Source organism: Oxyura jamaicensis, chromosome 10 (assembly GCF_011077185.1).
Source record: "Oxyura jamaicensis isolate SHBP4307 breed ruddy duck chromosome 10, BPBGC_Ojam_1.0, whole genome shotgun sequence".
Classification (NCBI taxonomy): Eukaryota; Metazoa; Chordata; class Aves; order Anseriformes; family Anatidae; genus Oxyura; species Oxyura jamaicensis.
In genome coordinates this window covers 12,961,005-12,988,509 of record NC_048902.1, presented here as the reverse complement: position 1 = coordinate 12,988,509, position 27,505 = coordinate 12,961,005, and the positions used below count along the sequence as shown (strand labels likewise).

Here is a 27,505-nt window from a genome sequence, read left to right as displayed (position 1 = left end):
GCTTGTGTCTAAATTCTGGATTAAAAACAGCAGGGCCCTCTGATGCTGGGAGATATGAAATCTCTAGAATGCTGTCACCCATCCAAAGGTGGAGATTTTAGTGCAAGCAGACAACTTATATAGACCATGTCTGCACTGAAACTCCAGGGGACTGGTTATATTTGTCTTCTTCAGGGCTGTCTAGGTGGGTGTTTTTCCTATGGCTTTTTATTCAACGCCATTCTGATTCATACTTTCAGCTACTTGTCATTTCTGCGATTAAATTCTTTAGCGGTGATAAGGGTTGGAGGAAAATGAAGATAATGAGACAAGGCTAGAATGTGCTTGTTGCAGACTTGCCCAGTTTATGGATATCTCCTAAATTGTTCCTTTTTCAAATTAGTTCCGAATGCACTTTTGCTTGTGCTTTCCAGATTGATAAATGGACAGGAAGGTGAAATTAGTATTTCAAAGTGCAGCTAACAGTTCAAGGCTGTGACTGCTTCCTTGTTACTTGTACGTATGTGAGTGCTGACCTCGGTCGCCTAGATCTGGATGTAATACAAGTAACACCATCACTCTTTCCAATAATAAGTAAAGAACTACCTGGGTTTCATAGCTTGTCCATCCTGATTACATCTGTAATTCAGAGTTAATCATCCACATGACACAGAAATCAGCACATATAGTTGAATCCCTTCTGTCTATTTGAATCCCTTAAATTACCCGCAGGTCAACAAGTGGATGAAGGCCATGAGATTTATATATATATATATATATGGAAAGAAGCTAAAACATCTGCCAGAACACTCCATTGCAGATTGCACTGCTTCAGTACAGCTGGGCCATGCCAGGTGCTGACATTACCTTGTGTGAGTGATCCTAAAGCCTTGTCTTTGCCTCCCCGTCTGCAGCCCTTTTTTGCTCTATGTCCTCCATGGCTTGTGTTCACTGCTTGCAGTGGCCAGGGTTAACAAGGAAAGTCTGAGGAGACACGTCCTTACTAAGTTGCTCATTTTACTGAACAAATTAGAGCAGTCAGAGCAACCAACCACCCCCCAATGGCTGTAGCAAACCAGGCTTTTTGGCATTTTGAAGCCTGGCATGTGAAACCTGAAGGTTTTCTTTTGCTTTAACTCTTCTCCTGGAACATGGACCACAGCCTGGGACTCGTCAGGTCCACCAGATTCTCCAGAGCAGGCATCTGCAAACTAGGCGCAGCATCAGGAAAATACAAAATACACAGTAGTCTATGATACAGTACCTGGGAATGCATTAAAAAAAAAGATAAATTGAATTGTTTTAGGATTCCTCCAAGAAAGCACGTAGTGTGGGAAAAAAGTCAAAGATGATAAGGTGATGTACTGTATTTAAATGCAGGAAGTTGTTAGATTTTTGCTTAAATACAATTGCCTGTGAGCCAAATGTTGCCTGAGTCAGATACTGGTTTCATGAGTGTCAGTAGGATCATACCCTCAGGGCAGGAGCCCTGCTCTAATGTGTTGAGTTTTGCACAAGCAAAAATCATTCTTTCTGCCTAAGTAGGCTCATGGGTAATACTCCCCCAAAATTAATTTATATGAGGAGATGGTCTATGTTTTTGAATTTTTAATAGCATTTCCTAACTGGCAACATTTAGGAAAGGCATTTGAATCCCAACACACACAACTGTAGCTAGCTAACCACGTACCTAATGTGTTAGTAGCCCACAGCATGCTGCCTTTCAGAACTGTCTAGCCTTAATAACCAAGTCCTGGAAAAAAAAATTTGCTGGACATTTGCCCAGGAGCAATGTTTGTTGTTATGGGGGTTTGGATGTGTTTAATGGGTTTGAGTCGAAGGCAGAAAATTAAAAAAGAAATCTAGAAAAAGGAGTGGGAGCCGCAGGGAGCCAGCGGGAAATGTGAGTTGAAGAAAAAGAGCTTGGACTGGGGGAAGAAGTGAGAGCATGGCCCAGGTTCCTTGCAGCCCATTCTCCACTCTTCTCAGTATTCATGAGATGTGGGGTATTTCTCATTCCTTTCTCCACACCTATGATGTTGGTGTGGGAGGAGATAGCCTGTCCTGCATGTGGGTTTTGTGCTGAGGAGATTAAGCCAGTTCTGGGCAGATTGTTGTGAAGTTAGGATATATTTTTGGAGAGAAAAAACATCTGTATCATGACTGAGATCAAGGAAGACTGACCTCCGGCGATTTGTTCTTGAGATGGGTTGGAGGCTGAAAGGTTGCTTTGCTCTTTTTGTCTTTTGAAGTTCAACATTCATCCTGTGAGAGGCAAGCTTACAGAAGCAGCACATGAGGATTTTTGCTTGGTTCCCATAATATGAACAGGAAAATTTCTAATTCCCCGTTGTCTCAGCTCACATAGATCTGACCAAAATGTCAGAGGGGTTGTTTTTAAATAGGAGTAATAACAGTTGGGGGGAGGCTGACTCACTGGATGAAAGCCTCTTGTTTTTTCAAGCCCGAGGAAAAAGTAAGTAATTTTTAGTTGTACTCTGCTGCATTCCCTCATTGGCTTACCCCAGATTTTCATCAGTGAGGTCAGGATTTGGACTGTGACTTCCATGGTCATCGGCTACGTGACACACCATGTCAATAAACATGGTGGAGTTGTTTTCTAGAATAATATTCATCAGCTTAGAGTTTCCCTTACCCAAAATACAGCCAGCAATAATGCCCAGCAAAACCAGCAACCCCATCACTAGACCCGACCCATTTGTCCAGGACCGATACTCCAACAGATACAGTCAAGGGACACGTTCACAGTATTGAACAAGTGTTCGTTTGTCCTCTCCCAGGCAGTGAGAGTCCCAGACATGCACTCTTTCAATGTTTACTGCAGCCAAATCTATCTCCAAGTTACATGACTCACTTTACATCCCACCGCTTGCAAAAGTCTCCCCTCCCTTGCCTGCTCAATCACGTTTCTCTGAGTGGCATTGCCTTTGGGAGTCTGGGGTTTGACTCTGGGGGTTGTTCTGAGGTTGTAGAGGAGGTATCTATGTATGTACATGCAGATCTGTATCTACCATACGTCCAAGAACAGGAAACCTCTTGCCTGTTATTTTGCCTTTCCCTTGTACATTTTTTCCTTTTGCTTATCCCAAGAAGCCTATTCACTGCCAAAACACAAGCGTGTTTTTTTAACACTTTGCCTGATGCTTGTGGTCCACCTGAAAGTGTAAGAACTGCAAATGTCAAAACCCTGGTGAAAACAGAATGGCTTCTTGTGTTTATTTCTCCCAGCCATTTCCAAAAGGAAATAAACAAATAAACAAGCTAGATACATTCATAAAAATGCATGAAATGCACTGTGGGAATTGTTGAATGACAGTAACAGAGGGGCAGAAATGCCGGGTTGGATACATGCAGGCTCTCAAATACATGCTGATACAGGCAGACTCAAATATTGTCCAAAAGGTGTTTGAAACTGTTAGGATCCACAAAATGGTGATGGTGTGCTAGTACATATTTAGCTTTCCTCCTTTATATGTCTTTTTTGTAGGGGTGTGTGTACATTTAAAAACATATAGGAAAATGTTGGCCTGATTAAAAGCAGGAGTTAGAAAAATAATGTTCCTTACTTCTAAAATGATCTTAACTTAAACACTAGATAAGGTTGTGAGTGTGTTTACATAGTTTTGGGGTGAAAACATCTTAAATAGCTCAAGTTGGTTTTCTAGATATGTAAATATAACTTTTGTTTAAACTGATAGTTAATTTCAAAGTCAGACTTTCTGCCTGAGCATATTTTTATTTGTTTCTCTTGCAAGAAACTCTGAAGAATGAAAGTAGAAAGAAGTCCTGTGTATTGCTCCATTGGACAGCATTTTGTATATCCATATTCTGACTTCTGTCCCTCAAGGTTTAAATGATTATTTTCTCTCTGTTGTGTGAGTATTTATCCATAGGAAAATGTCCTCTTCTGAGTGGGCATTCCTTCTTGCTAGTGCAGAGTGTGTCCCCAAGTCCCTGGGACACCTGTGGGGATCCCAGCTGATGTGCAAGGCACTCTCAGCAGCAGAACGAGGGTCCTACAGGATATTAAGGCTGGTTCAAATTTTTCTGATTCTGCCTGCAAATCTTCACCCCAGAGTAGCAGCAAGAAAATATGACAGAATGGAGAGTCTGAATCAGAGAAATAAAGGAGAAGTTGTAGTTTATTGACCACCCCAAAAAAAGAAAAAGGCTTCCTGCACTGGAGACCCAGCCAGGAGAGGTCCTCTGCGGCCAGTGCGGTGGCTGAGGAAGGCACTCACACATCTGTTTTCCTTTGCAATGTCTCAGACATCTCATGCCTGATTACCTCTGCTTGCCTGAGGCTGCATTTCTCCTTCAGTTTTGGTAATGTGGAAAAAAGGCATGTCATCCCTATCTGCTGCCCATCTGCAGGGCAGAGTCCTGCGGGCATCCCGCAGCAGCGCTGCTGTTCCGGACTTTGCTTTTCCTAGAGGCAGTGGAGCTCTGTTCAGCCACACAGCCAGGTATCTGGGAGGATTCACAGCAGCACAAGCTGAAGAAACAAAACTGACACTAAGAACTAAATAGGAAGCTGTTAAAATACCTCTAAAATAAAGAGAAAATAACCACCTTGTTCTTTCCTATATTTACATAAAGGATAACTTCTAATACCTTCCTTCTCGCATCTCCTCCCAAGCCTTTTGTTGTGGGAATTTTCTTATTTCCATCTCTTCTCCAGACTCCAGGGTAGGTGCTTTTTGTTTGAACTTCTCAGTCTTGATATAATTTAGTTCAGAGTTTTACTCAGCCTGCTCATGTGCACAGTGGGCTCTCATATTCCTAAATGTCCTGGTGACTCAAGACAGTCACAGTTGTAGGTTTTTACACTTTTTTTTTTTTTTTTTTTTTTTTTTTTTTCACTATCCAATTTCCTTTTCTGGTGCCTTTCTTGTCCCTGGGGAAGAGGCAGTTGGCATAACATGGCACCAAATCTGGTTCCCAACATCTGAGGGAGATGACGAGGCCATTTTTTGATGGTGTCTTCAGGGGATGAAATGTACTAACTCAATGCAAATCACCCTTATGAAACAGCCAAATGTCTTGGGACTCCATCCCAAAAATATTCCTCAAACATGGCTCTGGTGCATTTCTTTCATTTCCTCTAGTCAGAGGCCAAATCATCTGAAAATATATCCATTTTCTAGTCGTCATATGTTATGACACAGATGGAGTTGGTTAAAATCTAGAGGGCAGTATCTGGCTTAAGCTGATGGGTCTTTGTATGACTTTGATTTATTATTCTAGAACAGCCTGTCCCCTCTTCAGCCCTGTAGTAGTTTTGCTTTGTTTTAATGAGAAAAACAGAAAAAGGCTGAAAAAGTTTTGCTATTATGTAGTTCACATGTAATGCAAAGTAGAGGTCTAGGCATGCAGACCCCCAGAATTACCCATACCAAAGGGGTTTCCACTCCTGTATTGCTCTGCAGGCAGGGGTGGATGGTGGGTCACCTCCGCGGAGCCTTAGGAGAAACTTTGTGTTTCTCAGCTTTGCAGGGCCCTGGAAGGTAGCTGATGAAGGTGATAACTGCCTGCCATTAAGCGAAATTGATATTTTCACATTTTAGCCAGGAATCGAGGTAATTAAAAGAATACATTTAAGGCTTTGGTGTCTTTGGTAATATAAGGAAAGCTAACCACAGTAATGGGTCAGGTACCTGCATGTGGTACCCGGAGCCGCTTCAGAGGCTGGAGAGGAAACAAAAATAATTAAGCAAATTGTCTTGGTATTCAGTTTTTCTTTTCAAGTGTAAATGTCTTGTGGCTTTCGGCTTATTCTGGTACAAGTGGATCCTACAGACAGGAAAGGGTGTTGGGTTTTGTGGAAGATTCTTCCCATCAGTATCTGAATTGCACTGCAACTGCATCTTTTGGCTCTGAGTATAAAGCAAAGCTTTATTGTGTGGAGCCAGTTTTGGTCTCTATGAGGGTGGCGATACACATCACAAAATAAAGGAAAGCAATGGGCACAACTTTTTGCAAATGCGTGTGCTGAAATTGTGGTGGACGAGTTAAAAGACTTTTCAGCTTCACCCTTAGTTATTCTAAACTGACACTGAAGAAATAGCAAGGGAGAGGGAGATTTTAATGGAAACCATAATACTAAACGTTGCTGTAAAGTGGCGGAAGCAGGTCTCTTTAGACCATGGCTCTGGTTCAAGTCACAGATTACTTTCTAATTCCTGAATCTGTGCCCCCGGTGAAATGTCTTCTGGATGCCGGTTCCCTCTCTCGCAGCAGCTCCGGATGAACTAAAACAAGCCCCTGCTGCCTCCGGAGATGCAAGTGGGTATGTGACTGGTTGTACCTCAGCCTTACAGGACAAGGAGGCGAAAATCTCTGGGTTTAAGCCATTCTGGCACCTGACTCAAAGTCCTCTGAGGTCAATCGGGGTCTCTGGATCAGACCTTTGTAATAAACAGCCGTTTTTTCCAGACAAAGGAAAAAGTCTGATTTTCTTTGGCTCTGAGGATTTTATTATTATTATTATTATTTTCTGTTTAAAAGAGAAATAAAACCTCAAAGGACATTTCTTTGTTTTCCCCTGAAGATTATACTCTTGGCTGGAGACCATCTCTCCTGTACTCAAGCCCGAAAGTGCATTTTCTCTCTTTCAGAGGAGACTGGCTGCACATTGCCCTCTGCTACCCCAGGAATACTGTTTTCCACGTGGTGACAGATGTCTACCAGCGACAGACGGGGATGGTACACAGCATAAAGCACTACCTCGCAGCTCCTTCCCGGGCCAGTGCTCTGAATGGGACTGGCGAGAGGCTCTTCTACTTCGACAGAGCATCAGGGTGAGCCCATGACAGACCCCAAGCGAATGGGCAGCATCTCCCTGGGGTCGTCTTCTTTCCAGCCCCACTGCCTCCATTCCCTTCCTCATAGTTAAACTTCAGTCCCATCCAGCTCGCATGGTCTTTTCACTGATTTCAGGTCAAAATAGAGTTACGGGCTGGTGTAACCTGGCTTAGGTCTACTTCTGTATCACCAAGCAATGCTTGGCATTGCCATTAAAAAATAGCTTTTTTCTTCCCTGGCCCTGGCTCCTTTGAAGCCTCCCCCCTGCTGCTGCTCAGGTCGATGGAGGTGCGGGAACAGTGTAAATATTTGTTAAAATCCATTGCAGCCCTAAGGGCTGTGAAAAGGAGCCCTCCTGTGCCTGCTGCAGTTCCAACACTGAGATAGTTTGGGAAATTTCAACTTCTTTGTATTCCCATGAAGACTTATAAAATGTTCACACTCAAAAAATTAGAGTTTGGAGGGGGAAGGAGGGAGGAGGGAAAAAAATAGGATAGCACCATAATACGTCTTGTATTTTGAAGGTAAGAAGAGAGTCCTAGAGATCACACACCATCTTTATGAGAATCTAGAACACCTTTGGTTACAAAAACATGTTACGAAACCGTGTTTCTCAGTCAGCTAAAATAGCTGGGGAGGAAAAAAGTGTTTTGTGGTCTAACCATGAGTCCCATGATGCTTCACCTGACTAAGCAGCTACTTCAGAAATCAATCCACAAATGCCAAATTAGAAAAGAGGATGGAATATATTTATTCTTTGAACCATAATATATGAGCAATCAAATCCCCAGATGCCTTCTGTTTTAACCAAGCTCCTTGGTGATCACCGGGTCTCTCTCATGATAGGAATTGTGAAATAAGGGGGAATAACTAGTAAATGGTTTTCTTTTTCTTTTTTTTTTTTCTTTGTGTGTGTGTGTGTGTGTGTGTGTGTGTTGGGGGATGGGGGGGGAGTGTTGACAAAATTCTGTAAACAGGTTTTTTACTACTGAAGAGCAGGGAAAATGCTTACACATGTGGGTCTGTGGGTGCAGAGCCATTAGCTGCCAGCAGCCATCTGGACCTGGTACATGCAGACTGATGGACATAACCCACCTTCCTTCTAGCAGTATCAACCTTTTGGTTTTCTGTTTAATTCAGCAGTGCTTTTTTTAGCCTCTCAGAGTACAGAAGTTAGGGTATTTTCTTTTCCTGTTGTTGTTTTTTAGACTTTATTTCATAATAAATGGGATGTTTCCCCTTCTTTTTTTAACCCCACGTGCTGGATCCTTGGAGAGGAACCAAGCTTACTCATTCTTTCTTCCAGACAAATAGAAACAAATATTTAGTTTTTTGAAGAAATAGAAAGAAAAAGAAAACTTTTAAAGCTCATGCATCATTTTGATCCTGAAGCTGAGCTGAGCTGTTTATATAATTTCCTCTGCCTGAATTTCAGAATGGACACAATTGAAAACATACTTAGAACAACTAGGAAAAAATGAACTGCAAGGGCCAGAAGATCTGGCTGCCTTGGAGCTTTTGTCATGCATGCCTAGGGCTAAGCTGTGCCTGCAGGCCAAGGCCATGAGATGCGGAGAGCCAAACGGGGAGATGCCAATATTTACAGGCAAGCCTGCACGATAGCGTGAGCATGCTAGCAGGATGCCACCACGCCCGGGAAGTGGAAGTGGTGCCTGCCCCACGGATGCTTGCCTGGTGAAGGAAGCTGTTTTAGGCAAACGGGCTCTAAGTGCAGCAGGTCTCGTCATGCCAGGAAAGGAGGGAAGCTCGACAAGCATCCTTGCAGGACTCATTTTACAAGCACAACTTGTGGACGTGCTGTATTACACTGATCTAAGACAGAGTTGTTTGGTGTCATTGGGGAATGGGAGGGATAATGCAGTATGACAAGTGCAGAGCCTGCCTCTACTCAGCCTCTCCTCTAAACACACAGACGCTCTGACCCCTCTGCTTGCTCTCATTTCCAGGTACCTCTTTGTTCACCTGCAAGCCCACGAAGCTCGGAAAGGCCACAGTTACTGCTCTCAGCAAGGCTGTGAACGTATTAAAATTACGGCACATATGTACCCAGGGGGGTCCTGGAGCTGTGCCCCGAACCCCTTCCCACAGAGGCCGGCAGCCCCCCAGAGCCCTGTGTCCCAGCACCCAGCCAGGCCGTGCAGGGCATGTGGGGCTCCACAGGTACCTAGCGCGTCCTCCGTCGTGTTTGGGTTATGCAGCATACATACATCTGTGTGAAGTCAATGCATTTTCACAACCCACAGGGAAAATTCACAGGGAATCGCCACTTGTGAATCTGGTCAGCATCATGTCATGTGTATTGAGGGAAGTGTTTTACTCTAAATTTCTACAGCTTCTTGGTACCATTTTTTAAGATAGCCTCAAAAAAATCACTCAACTGGAAGCATGTGAATGTACAGCCACAGCACTTTCCCCCTTCCCCCCCCCCCTTTTTTTTAATTTCAAAGAATAAAAAGACGCTTGAGAGGGCTCAGACTGGATTAGCTTTGAATTCCAGTGCACAGCATTACTGTTGAATTTGACTGGGAAGTAACTCTGGTTAATGGGAATAGTCGGAAAATTAGAGCCAGGTTTTCTTCTCATTTACTGTCAGTTCACCCCACTGTAAATCCTGTTGAATTGTTTCAGTCTCATACAAATCTGCTCTTGATTTTAAATCCAGGCAAAATATATGAAAGTCATATTCAACTTGTTATTCAGTGGCAGAGTGACCATCAGAGGTCCTTTCCAACCAGCGTTACCATGATTCTTTAATAAATGTTGTCTTAACAACAAACTCTTACATGTGAACTGGGATCATAGTTTGAAAAGAATTAATTCTATGAGTTTTGCAATCATGTATGTGAGCAATGGTACTTGGTGCCATCCAGTTTTTAAGGTTCTGTCTCTCATGTAATTTCAGCTTGCTATCACTAGCACACCCGCAGTCAAGTATATAAGAATCCAGATCCAGTCTCTCAGCAAGGCAGACATACAAAGCCACTTGACATCTGCGTTCATTAAGGTATGTGTTTTAATGTATTTGAAGTGGTGATTAAACAGGGGAAACTTTATCTCCAAGAAAAGTTATTACGAAATCTTGCTGAGCCTTGGCAGAAGGAAACGGGAAGTTCCCCTGGAAGAGGCGAGTGCATTGTTCTCCCTTACAATTAGCTCCATTAAAGTCACTGGGAGTTTGTATTCTATTCAGATGAGGATTTGAGTCCTTAGGGGGAGAAAAGACCTTTTATCACCTCAGCAGAAGAATTAACACCACCACTCTAATATGGAGGAAGTGGGGAGAAAAATACAACAGAAGTCACTGTTTACAAAGGATGTAGGGGAAAAAAAGCTTTTTTTTTTTTTTTTTTTTTTTTTCTAATTTTTTCTTCTGGCATTGCATTAAAAGTTAAAAATAACCGTATTTCACTACTGAAGGAGTTTGGAGCTGTCATGTTATCCCTGCACATGCCTTATATCTCTGCCTGGATGGAGAAGGGTGACTGAAATAATTTTAGCAAGGACAGTTTCCCAGGTTTACATGTTACTGAATTATGTTAATGCTAAAAAAATGCCAAGCAAAGCTGGTAAAGAATCCTTATGGAGTGAGAACAGCCAGTATTTCTCACCATGTGCTCTGGCTGCATCATAAAAACTTATTCAACTCATAGGAAAGCAGGTGTTATTGGGGGTAACATCCTCACCTGCAGTGAATTGCAGAGACCTGTGTGTGGGCAGCACTCAGGGCCGTTGCCTGCAGATGATGGAGCCCCTTGAGGTGCAGTGGTGCCCTGCTCCAGCTCCCATGTGTCCATAAGAGCCCCGGTGGGTCTGGAGCATGCAATCAGGGCAAGACACACAGCTGGGCTCTTTCTTTGGCCAGCAGCGCTGGTATAGGTCAGCTTGCAGTTGTTTGTGGTTGCTCCCTGCTCTGGCTGCATCCAGACTTAGACACATTGTAGAGGCTTAGAAGTATGAGCAAAAGATTTAGTCTGCCTTTGCTCCTCCTTACTCTCCCCTGCCCACCCATGGCCCCGACATTTTTGTTTCCCTTACCCTTGGCCTATTGCATCTCTGAGAGCCTTTGTCTTTCCAAAAGCAGAGATTGTGGTGCGTTTTGAGAGTTGTAACCTGAGAAAGGAGCCCTCGCTGTAGGAAGGGAGGGGAGTAGGAGTCACTTGTACTGCAACTTCTTTGAGGGCCTGGGACAGCTCTACCGACAAGGAATATTTTTTGAAATCTTTTTATGTTTACTTTTCCAAGGGGAAAAAAATGTCCATCTGTTGCTTCTATTCCCCCATCCGCTGTCTCAGCATCTCTCCTGTGTTCCTTGGTCAAATCTGCCTTGCCAAGTGACAGTAATTTCACCCACATGAAAAGAATCTGTATTAAGACCGGACTAAGCATTTTACTCCCAGGATTCTCTGCTTCCCAAATATATCTTCTTAATACACAAAAGATGCCAATGATCTCACTTCTCATGTTTTTGGTACCCCACTGGGCTTACCAGTGCCATTCAAACCTAGTGTTTTTTTCCTCCTCCTGCCACTGACCAGATATCAGTGATGTCACTTCATCTGCACTAATTACATATTGAAAATTATAGGGTGTAAACATGTGATATTTTCCTTGCTCATAACTCCCTTCTTATGGAAAAGCAGGCTCAGAGTCTGAAGCTCCTCAGTCATTTACTGCCTGTCTCCATAAAACCTACCTCATTTTTTGTTGCAGATAAATGGTACAGTGTTCCTGATCAATAGCCCTGGGATATTCTTCGTGGTGCTAGATGCATGTTCAGGAGCAGTTGTGAGTAGGCGGCACTTTGACACAGTTACTGGGGAAAATGCGGCCAATTCAATAACTGATTATGTTCAAACATTTATAAAAGAGAGGTAAGCAAAGTGCTGAGAGCCCAGTTCACGTAGTGACCTAGGGCTGATAGACAAAGAGAGGAAAATGATCTACTTTCAGAACCAAACCTGTGCTCTGAAAATATTTGGCAAAGATTGAATTATGTACAAATCCCAAATATCACCCAGATAATAAGAAAAGCACTGTCTTTCTCATAGGACTGCACAGATTAGAGCAGAAAGAGACAGACTTTCTGGAAATCTGGCCATTTCTTCTAAATTAACAATCCATTTTCCACTTTGAAGTAGATAAGGTCTGTGCAATGACATTTGCAGTCCTGTGTACGTATCCCAATGGCCAACAATTTCCTGGCAGCTGATGATTCAGTTTTCCATTTCTGAAATGGGATGGTTTCTGTTTACTTTTACTGATTGTTTTTGCCTCTTTTGACAGATGAAAATCATAGGTGTGCCAGATTTTCCAAGACTTTTCTTGGGCAAACCAATGAATAGACCTGCGTGCCTGCGGGCTGTTACCTTGAATGTGTCCTGGCAAAGATCTGGATCATCTCTGTTTGTGTCTGTTCCACATTCCTTGTGGTTTTATGTGTCGCCACATAAACATGGAACAACAGAGATTTATAGATAAATTCTTGGCTGCTGGCAGAAGCAGGTCAAATAACCAGAAAACAGACTTTCAGTCCAAGACATTTTTGAGCAGTTCATGACCAAAGATTTGAACACTCTGGAGTTATTACATCTTTATTTATGCACGAGTATGTACGTGTATAAAATGTGCAAGAAGTGACATAAACGCATGTGATGCCTGTACATTTGGTTTGATTTTCTTGTAGGATGTGTATTTTTGCAAGGCTGGGCATTCAGTTAAATGCAACCAGTTGTGCCTGCAATTCATCACAGGTACAATTCACTGAGGGCTGAAAGCACATCTGTGAGGACTAGTCAGGCTGAGGCTTGACTGAAAATCAGACTCAGTTTATAGATGGTTTCAGTGTCTCAGGACTGCACAGTAACTGAATTTCTTCTGCAGCTGAGTGTCACTTTCTTAAAAGGGGTGCACTCACAGTCCTTTGTGCTTGTTTTGAGTCTGTGTGAGGAACAGGCTTAACTTAGGAACATATTTAAACAGAGGGTTTAGCTTATGAAAGCTTACATGTGATTGAAATCAAAGAGATTTAAGGTTGCTCTTAAAGTTAGGCAAGCTCTCAAGTCCTTTTCTGAATTAGAGTTTACAGGTCTTGCAGATTCTTAGCAATTGTAATGTTTTGCTGTCATGCAGTAATTACTGTCCTTCCTTTCAGATCACTTGTTCTTGTGTGCTCTAGAGATATTGCAGACGTGGTGGGGAGCTCTGAAATGTCTGTTTTTACAAGGTTAGGTTCTGCAAAGCCTATCGTCTTCCACAAGGAAGGTAAATATATGTATTCTGTCCTACTTCTTTTGCCTGAGAATTACTGACTGGTGTGTCTACTTATGAAAAATACACACACACTCACAAAGCGCTTATCAATATATTTGCTACTACAAAATATGCCTGTGTAATCTCATAAAAAACCTCTTAGCTCAGTGATGTTGAGAAGTGGGAGAGTTATTTTGGATTTTGACCCTGCCTCACCAGTTTGCTTGCTGCAAATTTTTCATCCTAAATGGAGCCTTTTTTCTAACAACATCAAATAATTATTTGACACAGATTCCATCTCTAAAATTCAGCTGCTTTTCAAGGGAAAATAATCACAAACTAAAAGGATAATGAAAAAGAAAGTAGCCTGCAGTGAAATAGGAGCTCTTTATTTTCTTGGATGAAAGAAAGGTGAAATCACTAGTCTTGGAAAGCTCTTACTGCAGATTTACCTTGAATTGCTGTAAGAAATCCATTGGTATCATTGTTCCAGAGAATCCAAGTAGTTTGGGATCACAGATTTTTATAGCTTTAGAGCATTTCTTTAGAAATATTGTCACTGCACTTTCAAAGAAAGAAGAAAGAAAGCAGGAAATTCATTGCAGAGGAGTCTGGCCCAATCCTAATCCCGAGTGACACTATTCAATCCCAATGTCTGTTCTCTTCAGGGTGAGAAAACAGCAAATTTGTGGGCATTTCCTCCCTGCAATGCCTTTGAGCAGCACATGTTTTTGGCAGAACAGCTTTCGGTCTGAATTCCCTGGTTTTGATGGAATTAAGAGAACTGCTTCTGGAAACTCAGTGTGCACAAAGCTGCCAGTCACATATTGCCTTTACCATGCTGGGTTCCCTTCTGGAAACAGGGGGCTGTTAAAGTCCAAGTTTGGACAAATGGTTCGGGTGATAAGGAAATTAGGAAAACAGCCAGCTAGCTTGATTCAGATTCCACTTGCAGTCTCTTAAGCAGAGATCAGATGCAGAATTGGTTGCATTTCCAGCTTCTTCTTCTTCTTCTTTTTTTTTTTTTTTTTTTTTTATTTTTTCTTTTCTTGCTATTGCTTTACTGAAATTTACATTAATTTCTGGTTCAAGTTTCAAAGCTCATTCCTGTGACTATTCCAGGAGGAGGACAGCATAATCTTTACAGCAGAGACAGCATTTCACTTTGGTGCCTGCTTGATTCCTAAGAAGCTGTTTTTGCTTTCATCCTTTCAAAAGCAAAAATTTGAAGTTTTCTTTTTTGTTTCTTTGTCCTGGAACTTCATTACTTCATTCTTTCTTCAAAGCCCTGACTACTTTTGAAAGGAATTTTTTTATTAAGAAGTAATCTTTTTTGTTTGCTTTGTCAAACTCTTTTTCCCTGGAACACCTGCGCTGCTCACTTGGGCACAGCCCTGCCAGGTCATTTTGGGAGCTCAGTTCAGCCTCCAGCCCTGACCGCTCCTGGAGCACACAAAGGAGCAAGCAGGGCCACCACAGTGCCCCATCCTGAGGACACACCTGTTGGTGGCCATCTCCTTGCCCTACCTCTCCAGTGGGGCTGTTGTGCTGGTGGCTGGCAGCAGGACTAAGCCGTTGCTGGCTGATCCTGTGTCGCCTCTGTTTTGCTTTTCTGAAGGGCAAGGGTGTTCACCCGCGTGTCTGCCCTGATTTCCAGTCTGGGTAATTATGTTCTGATTCATGAGCTTTCTCCTGCTGATTCAGGTATGTGCACTATTTGACTTCACAGCTCCAAAGGCGATTGCATGCAGGACTGCGTACAGCAGCCGCCGTGGTCCGCTCTGGGGGGCCGTAGTTCAGGGCAGGCTGGAACATTTCTCCCAAATGCATATTGATGCTGCCAGGGATAACGCACAAAAGCAATCCCCTTGACCCCAGCGGGATCAGGATTTAGGGTCTTGTTGCCTGGTTCTGCAAAACCTTATTTAAATTAGAAGTGTTTACAGGAATAGTCTTGATCCAACCATCTGCAAATAGCCTTGGGAGTCTTTGCAATGAAAAGCATAATATAAACACAAGACATTATTATTAAAATCAAAGAACACATAATGCCTTTGTACTTTGTGACAGCAGAGGACAAGAGCAGAATTGACATGGGGAACAGTTTATGCATAACAGGAAGAAAGTGATGTAAACTAATAAAAGAAGGATTCAAAATGCCTAACCATTTTCATGTAGTCAAATATGAAAAAGTACCAGTGGTTAAAAATAAAGAGTAAAGCAATATTCCTGCTAACTCGCATCTGGGAATATCTCTCAACTTATTGAAATACCTGTAGAGCTGTGATGCAGTGAGGGTACAGCTTCAGCAAGGCTCATTCCCTCTTTCATCCCTTTTTTGCCTCTTAAGCATTCTGGTTTTTTAATCCAATGAAACAAACAAACAAACAATATATAAATAAAAGGCTAAGAAGTTTCTGTGATATCCATGCTGTGCTGCTGATAACTGAATGGATCCACCCAGAGGGTCATGCTCTTGTGTCTGTTTTACAGGGAGTTTTGCTATGCTTGGCTATAAAGGACAAGCCAAGCCCTCCTGGATTAAAATCCTTAATCACGCTGGTTATCAGAAAGCCGCTTCTCTACAGCATTATGTTCCCTTGAAGCTGAAAGAGTATCAATGTCCAGCTAACACTTTTTCTCAGAACCACTCAGAGCACATCTCTGCAGAGGCTATGGTGTCCCACGATTAGCACCGGTGGTGTAACGCCAGCCAGGCAAGTCCAGCAGCTGTCACCAAAACCTGCTTTTGTTTTTACGGGATTGTACCGAACCAATGTTGTTCACTTGTATATTTTATAACTAATAAATATAGTTTCATCTTACCTGCTATGGTAGAGTTTTATTTTTCAAACAGCACTCCACAGGACAGGATAGGAAAAGCCTGTGGGCTGCGCTTCCCGAGGAGAGAAGTGTTCAAACATATCTACAATTTGGGGTCAGATGGTAAGTTTTAAAAGGTGAAAACCTGCTCTTCAGTCTCATAGGGACTGGAAATGAAACTTGGCATGGAAACTTTAGCAGCATCCAGGGAAACAGATGAACCTTCAGCAGAGGTAGGGAATTCTCCCATCAGTACTGTTTTCCCTCCATTAATGTCTGCATTTAAAAACAACTAAGTGTCCGTCCTCTATGGCATCTTAGGTGACCTCAGCAGCATCTGCTTGCATCGATGGGTAAGCACGTGGTGATTTTACAATAATGCCTTCTGATCGACCTGAATATATACGGATGCAACAAGGAATTATAAATGCATTTCTGTCTGTAGCTAATGACTGGTGAAATGATGTTTGCCCAATTGATGTGAACATTTAATTAAAGACCTACAGGAATAAAACTCAGGATAATGTATACGCTGCGCAGGGTGAAATCTTGCATTCCTCCTTCAGACAATTATTGTATTGACTTTCTGCTCCCATTGAGGACTGAAATACTGCTGGGGTTAGTAGCTAGTATTCTTTGGTTGCTTTTCTTGTTTTGTTTATGTTACTGCTTTTTGAAGTGAACAAAAAGGAAGAGCTTTGTATGCAAACTAAGAAACAAGCCGATGACCTTGCTGACGACAATTTAAGTACAAACTTAGCTTGAAATGATGACACGCTCATTTTGATTTGAAGGTTTTTTTACTTGGTGACAGCATTGAAGGGGAGAGTGAGTTCAGATGAGCATGTCTTTGTTAAAGAATTCTTTACAGGAACTGAACAAGCTTCCAAAATGTTCAAAACTGTAAAAAAAAAATAAAAAAAAATGAAAGGTTGAAATTCTGATGCAGGTAAATAAAATAATTGTGTTTCTTTTGTTATTATTGATTTGTTTACTGTTAAGCCTGCAACTAAAATATTAGATTTGCTTTCTTAAGTGCAGAAATCACAAGCCAATCAAGGACACTGTTGGTCTTAATCTGTGGTAATTTTCTATTTTCTTTTGTAAACAGCAGAGTACAAGAAAATGCACAGGTAGGGCTTGTTTGCTCACAGCATTTGTTTAATCATTTTGCTGATCGGTTGCTATGGTTCTGAGCGAGGGCATCCTACTGGGGAGAAAGGTAGCTCAGAGAGAAAGGCCAAGGTTTGGATTATTTGTATAGAAAAAAACTTCATTTTTGTGTTGTTCTATTTTTGCAAATGAGGAAAAAAAGTGACAGGTCATGGGGCCCTGTCTAGCAGAGAGAAATCTGAAGTAGCTCTACTTGTACTGCTCAAATGTGCAGGTGAGTGTGTATGTCCCTAGATGTGCCTTCATGTCTGTAATGAGTAGATGAAATCCATGGCCATAAATAGCAGACACTTTCTTTGCAGAATGACGTGTTTTTTTTTTTTTTAACTTTTCTACTAAAATGTACTGATCTTTTCCTCGCTGTGTAGTACATTGTGACCCTTACATTTCAAGGCTAGACCTTGTGTCACGAGTGGCTCTTTTTTCCTGACAGCTGTCCACGGGTTATTCAAACAGGTAGGTGAAGGCTTTGATACTAATGTCCCGTCGTTTCTTTGAAATTCTCAGAAATGGCCAAACGAGTTGCTACAGGGCAAGGTCAGTGTTTTGTTGGCCAGACTGTTGCTCCCTGGTGGGTTAGTCGCTCTGGCATCCGTGTGTCCCTGCGGGAACTGACCTCCCCAGCCGAGACGCTTACCTCCACCACTTCATACCGCCTGGGTGAGGGGGAGAGGGCACCAAAAGGTTTGTGGGCAGAGGAGGAGGCTGTGGCCCCATCCCCACATCAGGGAGGAGAGGTGGGAGTGGGGTTCAGCCAGAGGAGAGGTCTTGGCTTGCTGGAGAGCGTAAAGAAGTTAGCGATGATGCTGCTCAGGGGAGGGAGGGTAACAGACAGGACATCACAGGCCTGTGCAGCCCCCACAGGGAGCAGCAGGACAAGAGGCCGAGTGGCTGGCACTGAACCTCCAATGAGCAATCCGAAGTCCCTCTGAACTATTAGTACCTAATTGTTATGATTTCTGAGGCCATGCAGGGGAAGAAAAGCAAGATGTTTTTGGCTGTGAGCTTAAGCCCAGCATTGGAACAACTACTTACAGAGCGAGCCTTTACTTTCTTGGAGATTTATTTGATAATCCGTGACAGGTCCAGACCCTGGATCCCAATAAAACTTTGCAGAGCTCTAACCCCAGCCTGAGACTAAACAATTGGGAAAGGACAAACCTAGTGAAGGAAGGAGAGGAATGTGCCTAAACTTCTGAAAAATCTGTCTTCCTCCTCCCACACCAGAATGAGAGCAAATGGCAAATGTCCTGGAGAGGAAGGTGTGGAGCTGAGTTGAGCTGGATGCAAACAGTCAAGTACCACAAAAGCAAAAAGAAAAATATTTACATCCTGATGCAGTTATTTGAATAGTTAAAAGCAGCAGTTCGAAGAGGACTCAGAATGCTGTGATCCTCTGAGCTACTGCACACACTTTCCTTACCTTGGGAGGGAAAAAATCTCTTTAACACCAGGGACACTCTGCAGAGGGTACAGTTCCTCAATGGACCCTCGGGACATTCAGGAAGAGGTTTTCAAAGGCTACTGCTAACTTGGCGTGCACCAGAAGTCTGAGTGTGTGAAGCTGCAGGGTAAGTGCCATGTGGGTGTTATATTTGTGGAGAGCTGCCATATTCCTCCCCGGGATGTCCAGAGCAGGAATATCTCTACCCGCACGCTGGAGTCCATGTGGACTGTGAACGCCCTCTATCTAATCCAGACATGTTCAGGACATCCAATGCATTCAGGACATACGGCCATCCTGCTTATTCCCTGAGCATTTCTGCAGTGGATATACTATAGCCCCTTCTGAAAGAATTGGCTTGGTTATCCATCTAGGACTTTCCCAGTTAAAGTCAGAGAATCCTGAACCTCAGAAACTGGGATTCAGCCTCCCACCAGCTTGGTGCTTTGAAAATTTCATGTAGTGGACAAGGATTCGATGAAATGCTGAGCACTTTGAGAGGATGTGAAACTGGAAGTCAGTCAGGCTCTGATGGGAGGAATGTTGTGAATTGCAAATGATTCAGTTTTAGCTAAGCCAAAAATCACTTCCTTTCCTTTTAAAGGTCTGTGAGCCGGGGAGGGGGGGGGGGGGAAATTATTTTTGGGGGAAAAAAAAAAAAAAGAAAAAAAAAAACTCTCTTATTTCTGTCCCAAAATAGTTTGCCAATGTCACAATGAATTTGCAGACACCTTAGTTGTCTTTAATTTATTCATTGTAAAAACTCCCTCTAACCCCAGCTCCTTGTTCAGATGTTTTTAAGAACATCAGGAGGCAAGGAACTTGCAGTGACATTTATGTATGGAAAATGTGAGTGGAACCTTCTTCCCCACAGGGAAAGACATTGGATAAATTGATAAGAAACTGAGGTTCATTGGGGAAAAAGTCAGACTTCTGCTTTTGACTCGAGTACTGATTTTACTGAAAAGTAAGGTCTTTTCCTCCATTTCATCCTCTACTTGCCAGCAAAAACAAACATCTAATGGCTGGATGGCAGGCACAAGATCAAGATGAAGAGCAGGAGCAGCTCTTCACAGCCGTGCTGCCCTGGGACTGGGATGGCATTTTCATTAGCCATCCCTCAAAATGCATTTGTTTATTTGTATAGGGCGTCTGAAGGCTTTAGCTGTGCTTGCGGCTCGTGTGTGAAGGCTCCCATTGCACAGGAATATCACTGCAGCAAGAGCTGACATGTCCTCGGGTCAGAAAGGCAAACGTGCTCATCAAATCTGTCTTCCCAGCTGGGGTTAAAATGCGAAATTTCCCGAGTGGGGCGAGCAGACAGCCACTGCCGTGCAGTGTCAGCAAGGAGGTAGTGGAGGTGCTAATTAAACAGCTCCTCCTTCTCAGGAATCGGCTCCCACATTGAACTTGGCTTCTTTGCATATGAATGAGGAAACACACAGCAGCTCCTCAGACCTAGCCAACAAGCCACTACAACCTCAGCATCAGCTTACATTGCCCTTCTGGTTACAGCAGGCTGAGGGCCCAGCTTTGTCTGCCTGGAGCAGGAGGGAAAGTGTTCACCCTACTTGGGACTAAAAGGCACCTTTTCCTTCGGGATCCTGTGAGATTTCCCTGGGGATGGTCCCAGGTCCCCACTTGGGCTGTGGCTGCTCTTGCCGGGCAGTGGCAGTGGCTGTCAGAGTGCAGGCAGGTTTCTTGCTCCTGTTTGATATCTCTTTTTGGAGCCACCAGGCAGCTGCTGCTTGCCTCCCGTCCTTGCTGTGTTTGTAACGGGTGGCTTAATGCTCCCGTCAAGCCCTGCTTGACGTACCAGAAAGGACACTCCTCTTCCACAGGTGCTGCAGGCACATCCTCTAAAGTGCATCAAGCCAGTCTTACAAAGCACCTTAAAATACCCAGTATTAGGAGTTACTTTCTTAAAATTCTGATCACGGGCTCAGCTGGTTGGCCCCAAGTCCTGGAAGATGCTCAGCCCAGGCAAGAGTGTGCCCGTGCTGCCCTGGAGGGCTCAGCTCTGCCACCCAGGCTTTGGGGTGTCCACAGGACTCCACCACAAAGCCTGGGACAAGCCGGCTTTCTCAAAGCATTTCTTCACTGTTTTACCCCCAGGACAGTCTGTTCTGTGCTGCCTCCAGCTTTAAGTCCTCATGGAGTGCAGTGGATGGGGATTCCTATCTACGCAGCGCGCTTTCTAGTACAGTATCACTGCTGACACCTGCAGTAGCAGCCAGCTGGGGACTAATGGTTTCCTGTATCTACTTTTAGCATTGTCTGCCACTATTGTTCACTCTTTGGCAAGATCCAGAAGCTGGGAATCATTTCAGAAAGTCTGCCTTGCCAGATCCAGGGATATGAGTCCCACTTGCCATTGCCAGGCAGCTTTTAATGGTGAGATGAAAAAGCTTTTATCACCCAGGAGAGGCATTACAGTGTTTTAGAAACACTGGAGATAGACTCAGGAGGACACTTGCCTGGCCCTTGGGCTCTCAGAGTGCCCAAATCCACAGGGAGATTTGTTGACAGAGCAGGTTACATCAGAGCTGAACTCAGCAACGTGGCGCCCGTTCAAGGAAGATGTAGTGCGATTGCTGTGTTCCCATGTGTCTCGGAGCACTGAGCTAACGCAACAGCTCTCTGGCAGGAGGCAGCTGCTCCTGAACCCTCTCCAGCAGGAGACATTATTGGAAAGTCACTATCCCTTCCCTATCCCTTCCTCTTCTTATAGCTAATAGTAAAATCAAGCATGTCACTGTTTGTGCCTAGTATCTGGGGAAGATGCTTAGCTGAGAGCCTTTGAAGGAAAATTCCTGAGATGATTGTCCTCCAACTTTACCGGCACTGGGTTAGTCAGAGATGAATCAGAGGAGCCAGCGCTAGCAGCAAAAGCACTTCTCCTTGGCCCTCTCAGCTCTCAGCCTTTCCAACCTGAGTGCCAGTTAATACTAACATTGCAATGAACTCAGGCTCACGGAAAGCTGAATCAAACACCCTGCTTCCGCCACAAAATAAGCAGGGTATTCTTTGAACTGTGGCAGATCAGACACTAGAAAAATATTGGAGCCCCGCACACAACCGATGCCTCCAAAAAATGCCATGAATTTCCAGTGTGTGATTGCTTGTTTTGCTCTCTGCTGATGAGGATGGATGTAATCAGGGAAGCGGTCCCCTGGGAGCAAGCAGGGATATAAAAGCAGAAGCCATTTTGCACAACCTGGTGGTAAGTACCATGCAGTTCATGGCTTTTGAGAAAGCAAAGGCTGTGAGATTTCTTATACCTACAGTATGTCTTATTTCCTACCAGTTTGCTACAGGTTGCTGTCAGAACAAAACCATAAACTGTGTGGCTTATTGCAGAGACACTCCTCACAGTTTGCAGGTTTTAGTGGTCCAGAGCCAAGAAATTTCTTTACCACCTACAAAGTGACAGGAGAGCAAATGCTTGCCATCACTGTCAAAAATTCATCCCGTTTTGTTATTTCTGTGAATATCATCTGATTGTGTTTTACGACCGATACCTTACCGGTGGGAATCTGGCTTTGTGCAGCACTAGAACGCAGCTGTGCCTGCACCGTAGCAAACGCTGCCTGCAATGACCAGCCCGTGGTATTACCAGTTGTTCAGCTTTTCTCTGTCATTAAGGCAGAATCTAGCGATTGGGTTTGCAGATTACACTGTGTAGTAATGGCTAATAAATCTTGACATATTCATGGTGACTGCTGTACTTTGGGCACACCACTAATAATGTTCCTTTAAAAGAGCCCTGGCTTATCAAACGTTGAAGGTTAATGCTGTTAAAATGTCAGACACGTGCAGCCTGGTTCTGGCACAAACTCCATGGCGACGTTATTGCTCCCCGATAATGTATATCATTCGAAGTTATAGAGTTACTAAGTGCATTCCTCTTTTCTACTGCTCTGTACCAGCATTTCAGCACCTGATAAACTGCACCACGTCTGCGCTGTGACCAGAGCTCACGGCTGTCAAGTACACTACAGCACAACAAGGAAACATTTTCCCCCGGGAATATTTCCTGACAAATCTGGTTCTAATGCTATTTCTAATACAGTCATTGGATTACATGTGGTTTGAACATTCCACTGCACCTCGAGCTCTGTCACCTCTAGGAAGACTACACACATGTGTTCTGCATATCTACACTGTGAAATTGGCTCCAGTCTAAACCCTGGTTTCTTGCCTATCTTTTTCTTATGTTTTTTGTTTGTTTTATATTAACAAGTGACATGAAAAATGACGTGTTTTCAGCCTGAAGAAACTGGGGCACCCTGGAATTTCATTCAATTGCTTTTTTGGCGTCTAAGCTGTGCAATGTATACATTTATCGTATTTCATCAACGTGATGTGACATGGCAGATACAAATAAGTTTCTTCAATATTCTTCAAATGCTGGCTTACATGATAAAACCTAGCAGACCCTTGGACTGTGTGTGAATCTTAAATAGTGCTTTATTAGTATGGAGCATTGAAACTTACAGCAGTGGGTCTTTGTGCCTCGGTGTGACCATGCATGTCAATAAATTGCCATGCACTCAGGCAGAATTGCAGAATTGATCACTTGAGCTTGTTGGAGAGAATCCCATTAATTCTAATTTTGACTTTCATGACACTACTTGTTTGTTTGGCCGGGGCTTGGCTATGGTAGAAACAAAAACAATATTAGGTAGATTGGTTTCAAAAACAGTTTTTGGTTTTGCAACAAGATTCTGAGCTGGCAGATTAAGCAGACAGGTCTGAAATCCAAGAAACTGCACACTTCAGACTGGAAGCTTGAGTGCAGTTTGAGCTTGGGGGTGTACAAAACAGGGTTGCTGAAAATGTGTGGGTAGTTTGGGGGGAGGAAGGTGCCACCGAGAGGTCACTTTGTGCAAATTTGTCACTCTGCAAACACCTTCTCTGTTGTGTTTCATTTCTTTTTTGCACATGTGATTATTCAGCCCTAGAGAGTCCTGACGCTGGATGTGTTTATATTGCATTCCTAAGAGATTTTTGGTTACATCTGGTGGTTGCTTTCTGAGTGTCTATTTGGATTCCCGAGTGGGTTTATCCTAAGCCAAACAAAAGGTGAAGAGCTGCCCTTGGCTCCTTGCTCTGTTTGGGCTGCTCCTGAAGCAGCTTGAAGGTGTTCTTAGTCACAGAGCCGGCTGGGAGTGGAAGTGGGCTGTCATAAAGGCACACACAACGTGGTAATGGTGGTGAGCAGTTTCTGCATGAGCTGGAACAACAACAACAACAAAAAAAAATAAAAGAAAAAGCCACACTTTCTTGATATTCTGTCTCCACAGGTATCAACCCAGAGAATTTTGCATCCTGAAGCATGGCTCTACCTACCTCCAAGCACCTGGCTGAAAACTTCATTTTCCTTCTGTTTGTGGTCTCCTCTGCAAGCACAGGTAAGTCTTCCTGTTATGGGGGGTGGGAATAAGGCGTGGTTTGTAACACTGCCTTTAAATAAAGACACTGCTGGTCTAGATTGAGCAACTTTTCACTCTTTGATCCAAATTCTTATTTTAAAAAAGCCAAGAACAAGTGAAAATCTCAGGAGAAAATCCATTTTCTGATGTCTCAGTATTCCTGCATCTGGGCAGCTGGAGTGGCAAAGAGTGAAATTTCTGAGCAGGTGAAAGTATCCCCAGGGAGCCTTCAGCCCCTGCCATGCATTCTTAAAACAAACCCCAGTCCAACAAACTGCCACAAAGAAATAACAAAGGAAACCTCAAGTCCTAATAGCTGTGGCTGTGGGTGGTGAGCAGTTTGCTGCTTTGTCCAAGTGCAGATGTGGAGACCAAAAAGCGCTGGGGTGGCACATCCCTGCCCTTGATTTTGACTGCTATAAGCAGCCCTTATCCTAAGTGGTTTCAGAGGAAAGGGAAGCTGGAAATACATACTCTAAATTAATTTATTTTGGAAGGTTGCCTTTGTTTAGAACAAAGAGACCATATGTCTTGCCCCAAATGCTGCATCTGCATGAAGCAACACTTCATTGCCATGTTTGGGGCCTTTTGGTCAAGAATTAAACTGTTCAGTTAATTCTCTGTGCTGGGTAAAAGTTGCCCTCTTATTCCCCAGAAAACTAGGTGAGTATTAATCCAGGCTGGAGGTTTCCTGATGGGCTGGCAGGAAGTGCTCAACCTTCCAGTGGCCCTGGGGCAGCCAGTGTGGGTGCTGTGCTCTGCTCTTGCTCTCTGGTAGGAACAAGTTACCTTGAATAGCTGGTATTTAACGGGGCCATGGAGACATCAAGGTCATAGCTGGTCCAGTTTTGTAGTTTTCTTAAGGCTTGAAGCTGGTGGAGGAATCAGAGAGGGAACTGAATGCAAACGGACAATTTTGTTTCTATTGCTGTGGAATTGCAGGTGGTCCTCGAGCTTCACAGCGACAACACACGTCAGCCCTCCATCAGCTGCACCAGCAGCAGGACAGGTTTCCTTGCATGGATCCACAGGGTTGTCCTTGCATTAGGATGCTGACTGACAGCATTAGAATCCATGGGGAAAAAACAACTAACAAACAAAAAACTTTACTAAGTGCAGAACCATAATCCTGCTGAAGTCAGGGGGTTCATCCCGCTTCTATTTCCACCAATTTGTGGCTCCTGTGGTTTTGCTTTGGTGTTCTTGTTTTAAAAGATACAAATCAGAGAGCTGTTGAGAACTCCCAAGCCCTTCTGATGGCAGAACTCATTGTTCAAACTTCCACTGACCTCAGCTTCCTAGGATTAGAAAGGTTTCTGCCCTCAGAAAATATGCATCCCCCATGGGACTCTTGCACTTGTGAAGTTGTGCTGATTAGAATAAGATGTGAGACTCACATATCGAGAGAGATTATATCAGGGAAATATTTTATCTTAAGTAAATATTTATGACATGAGACTTGGATTTGGTATGGGAGCAGTTTAGCTAACACGTCACAGCGGCCTGTAATCAAATATGTATGCAGAGATGAGTGATGTGTGTAACCAAAGAGAATGAGTCCTTATCTCTTCTGTCTGAAAAAGCTTATGAAGCCGGAGTCTCTCTCTTGTGGGATTTCTGTTTCTGGATCGATTGGTAATTTCTTAGTGTGTGGTGCTTTCGTGATAATTTGAGCACTATTATTTCCTGTCCCCACTAAAAACACAGTGTGCAAACCTATCTCAATATCCTTTTTACCTTAAACAAAGAATTTTAAACCTCACAAGTTTTGGGGGGGCATTAGGTAGCCTTTTTAAACGTGTCTCCTGTTTTAAACTTTTGTCAACATCTTCCCTGAGCTTGTGAAAGGCTTTTTGTCAGGACAAGTATGAACAGAGCTGAATGTCACTGTAGGAAGGGCTTTATTCCAGGCTTTTCTCCAGTGGTTTTCTGGAAACTGCATCCTTCACATGGCTCCTTTGCATCCAGCAGTGGGTTTTTCCATGCTTCCAGAAAACAGAAGATCATACAGCTTAAACTGTTGTTTGTTTTCTTTTGGTCATGACCCAGAGGGACACTGCTGCACTGAGTTATCGCTGTGTTCCAGGGAGGCAGCCAAGGGGGGTATGAGACTGGTGCTTAAAGAAGCCCATATGTGGAGCTCTCTGTCTTGCACCAAACATGTGGCAACTGTCTTCACTCTCCACTTTATCCAGCAGAAGCAGCCATGATGTGTCCTGATAAGGATCCTGAGCTACAGAACTGGAACCCAGGTCACAACGAAGAAAACCGCATTGAAATCCGTAACGGCAGGAAGCTGCTTCTCTCTTCTTCTGCGACTGTCCACTCGATCCACATCGCTGATGGAGGTAAAACTCACTGCCTCCAAGGCAGCAAAGCTGGGCAACGAGTGCTTTCCCCTACGGTTATTTAGATCACCCTGTCTCATGCTGGCAGAGCTTCCTGTTGCTTGCCGAGAACTGGGTGGCTGCTGGACAAGCCCAGCTTTAATTTGGTACAAGGGTGGGTGGTAGCTGAGATGCTATCAGTCCTGTAGCCATTATAATTAACCTACTCATCATCCTTTCTGGAGAATTTACAAAAGTACTTATACATATTGCTTTTTATTCCACATTTTACTTCAAAAAACATATTTTACTAAATTATTGTTCTGATAACATAATGCAATTGTTATGTTCTCAGGATCTCAGGACAGGGCAGATATATATGGGCTTTCCTGTCTCTAAGGACAGAGTCATAGCATTGCTGGCAACTGTTAGCACAAATAGCTTTTATTCATCTTAACTTTGGATTTCTGTCTCAGTTTTGAATGAGTCCTCTTCCAAGCAAATCTTAATTGCATTCTTCAAGAGCTGGACTGAGTAAAAAAAAAAAAAAAAAAAAAGTACTCTCTTTAGGATTTCTATTGAGAGCTGTTTTGTGAAAAATGGGCAGAATTTTTCAAAAATTTGGATGAGAACCCAGCACTGGTTTTAGCACAATGATGTCACAATCTCTGATGAACTTCTGTATGTTAAAGCAAATGTCATAACCTTTTCTACTTAGGAAAATTGATCATTAAAGATGATGTGCAGCCTATCATTTTGCGTACTAGACATATACTCATCGAAAATGATGGAGAGTTGCATATTGGCAGTGACACGTGCCCTTACCAAGGCAATGTGGTTATCATCTTGTATGGGCGGTATGTATGCACAATAAAATATTATCTTAAAACTTTCCAGTATCTCTCTTCCACAACAGGGAAAAAAATGTTCCTTAAAATTACATTTTCTCAGATGTATTTATCATGTATGTTTTGTAAAAACTTCAGTAGCTTGTTAAACAATTTAAATGTCATTTAATAATTGACACAGTTTTGGTTCTGGTTTCAAATCTACTGTGAGATGAACATTGGGGTATTTAGGCATGCCAGAAAATCAGCTGCAGTTAGGTTGATTCATAGATTTTCCAGAATAGGCTTAAAGTCTAAACATTTATTTAGAAAAATCTCCCTAAGCATCCTTTAATTCTGTATGAGAGTGAGAAGTAGGTGAGCCAAAGGATAAGACATTTA

The 27,505-nt window shown here is 43.2% G+C and overlaps 2 protein-coding genes and 1 long non-coding RNA gene across 10 annotated transcripts in view; 2 read left to right on the top strand and 1 right to left on the bottom strand.

Moving 5' to 3' along the window:
- Nucleotides 1-15,899, top strand: part of LOC118171988 (cell surface hyaluronidase-like) — a 52,936-nt gene extending 37,037 nt beyond the window's left edge. For 2 of the 4 annotated variants that reach the window (XM_035335574.1, XM_035335575.1), the window contains 6 exons: nucleotides 6,618-6,800; nucleotides 8,772-8,985; nucleotides 9,728-9,829; nucleotides 11,536-11,696; nucleotides 12,977-13,086; nucleotides 15,568-15,899. In XM_035335574.1, coding sequence (XP_035191465.1) covers nucleotides 6,618-6,800; nucleotides 8,772-8,985; nucleotides 9,728-9,829; nucleotides 11,536-11,696; nucleotides 12,977-13,086; nucleotides 15,568-15,767 — 970 coding nt within the window. In that variant the 3' untranslated portion in view covers nucleotides 15,768-15,899. Of the gene's footprint in view, nucleotides 1-6,617; nucleotides 6,801-8,771; nucleotides 8,986-9,727; nucleotides 9,830-11,535; nucleotides 11,697-12,976; nucleotides 13,144-15,567 lie in introns of those variants that run through there. The other 2 variants (XR_004753505.1, XM_035335576.1) reach the window with 2 other exon arrangements.
- The window catches only part of CEMIP (cell migration inducing hyaluronidase 1), a 112,203-nt gene that overhangs the window by 34,124 nt on the left and 50,574 nt on the right, over nucleotides 1-27,505 (top strand). For 3 of the 5 annotated variants that reach the window (XM_035335580.1, XM_035335578.1, XM_035335577.1), the window contains 3 exons: nucleotides 23,821-23,928; nucleotides 26,145-26,297; nucleotides 26,995-27,133. In XM_035335580.1, the coding sequence (XP_035191471.1) occupies nucleotides 23,853-23,928; nucleotides 26,145-26,297; nucleotides 26,995-27,133 (368 nt within the window). In that variant the 5' untranslated portion in view covers nucleotides 23,821-23,852. Of the gene's footprint in view, nucleotides 1-20,467; nucleotides 21,738-23,820; nucleotides 23,929-26,144; nucleotides 26,298-26,994; nucleotides 27,134-27,505 lie in introns of those variants that run through there. The other 2 variants (XM_035335579.1, XM_035335581.1) reach the window with 2 other exon arrangements.
- LOC118171990 lies at nucleotides 13,200-17,411 on the bottom strand. Its single transcript, XR_004753506.1, has 3 exons — nucleotides 17,399-17,411; nucleotides 17,362-17,364; nucleotides 13,200-13,335 (listed from the first exon to the last, which is right to left on the bottom strand). It is a non-coding gene; the product is annotated as an uncharacterized LOC118171990 (long non-coding RNA).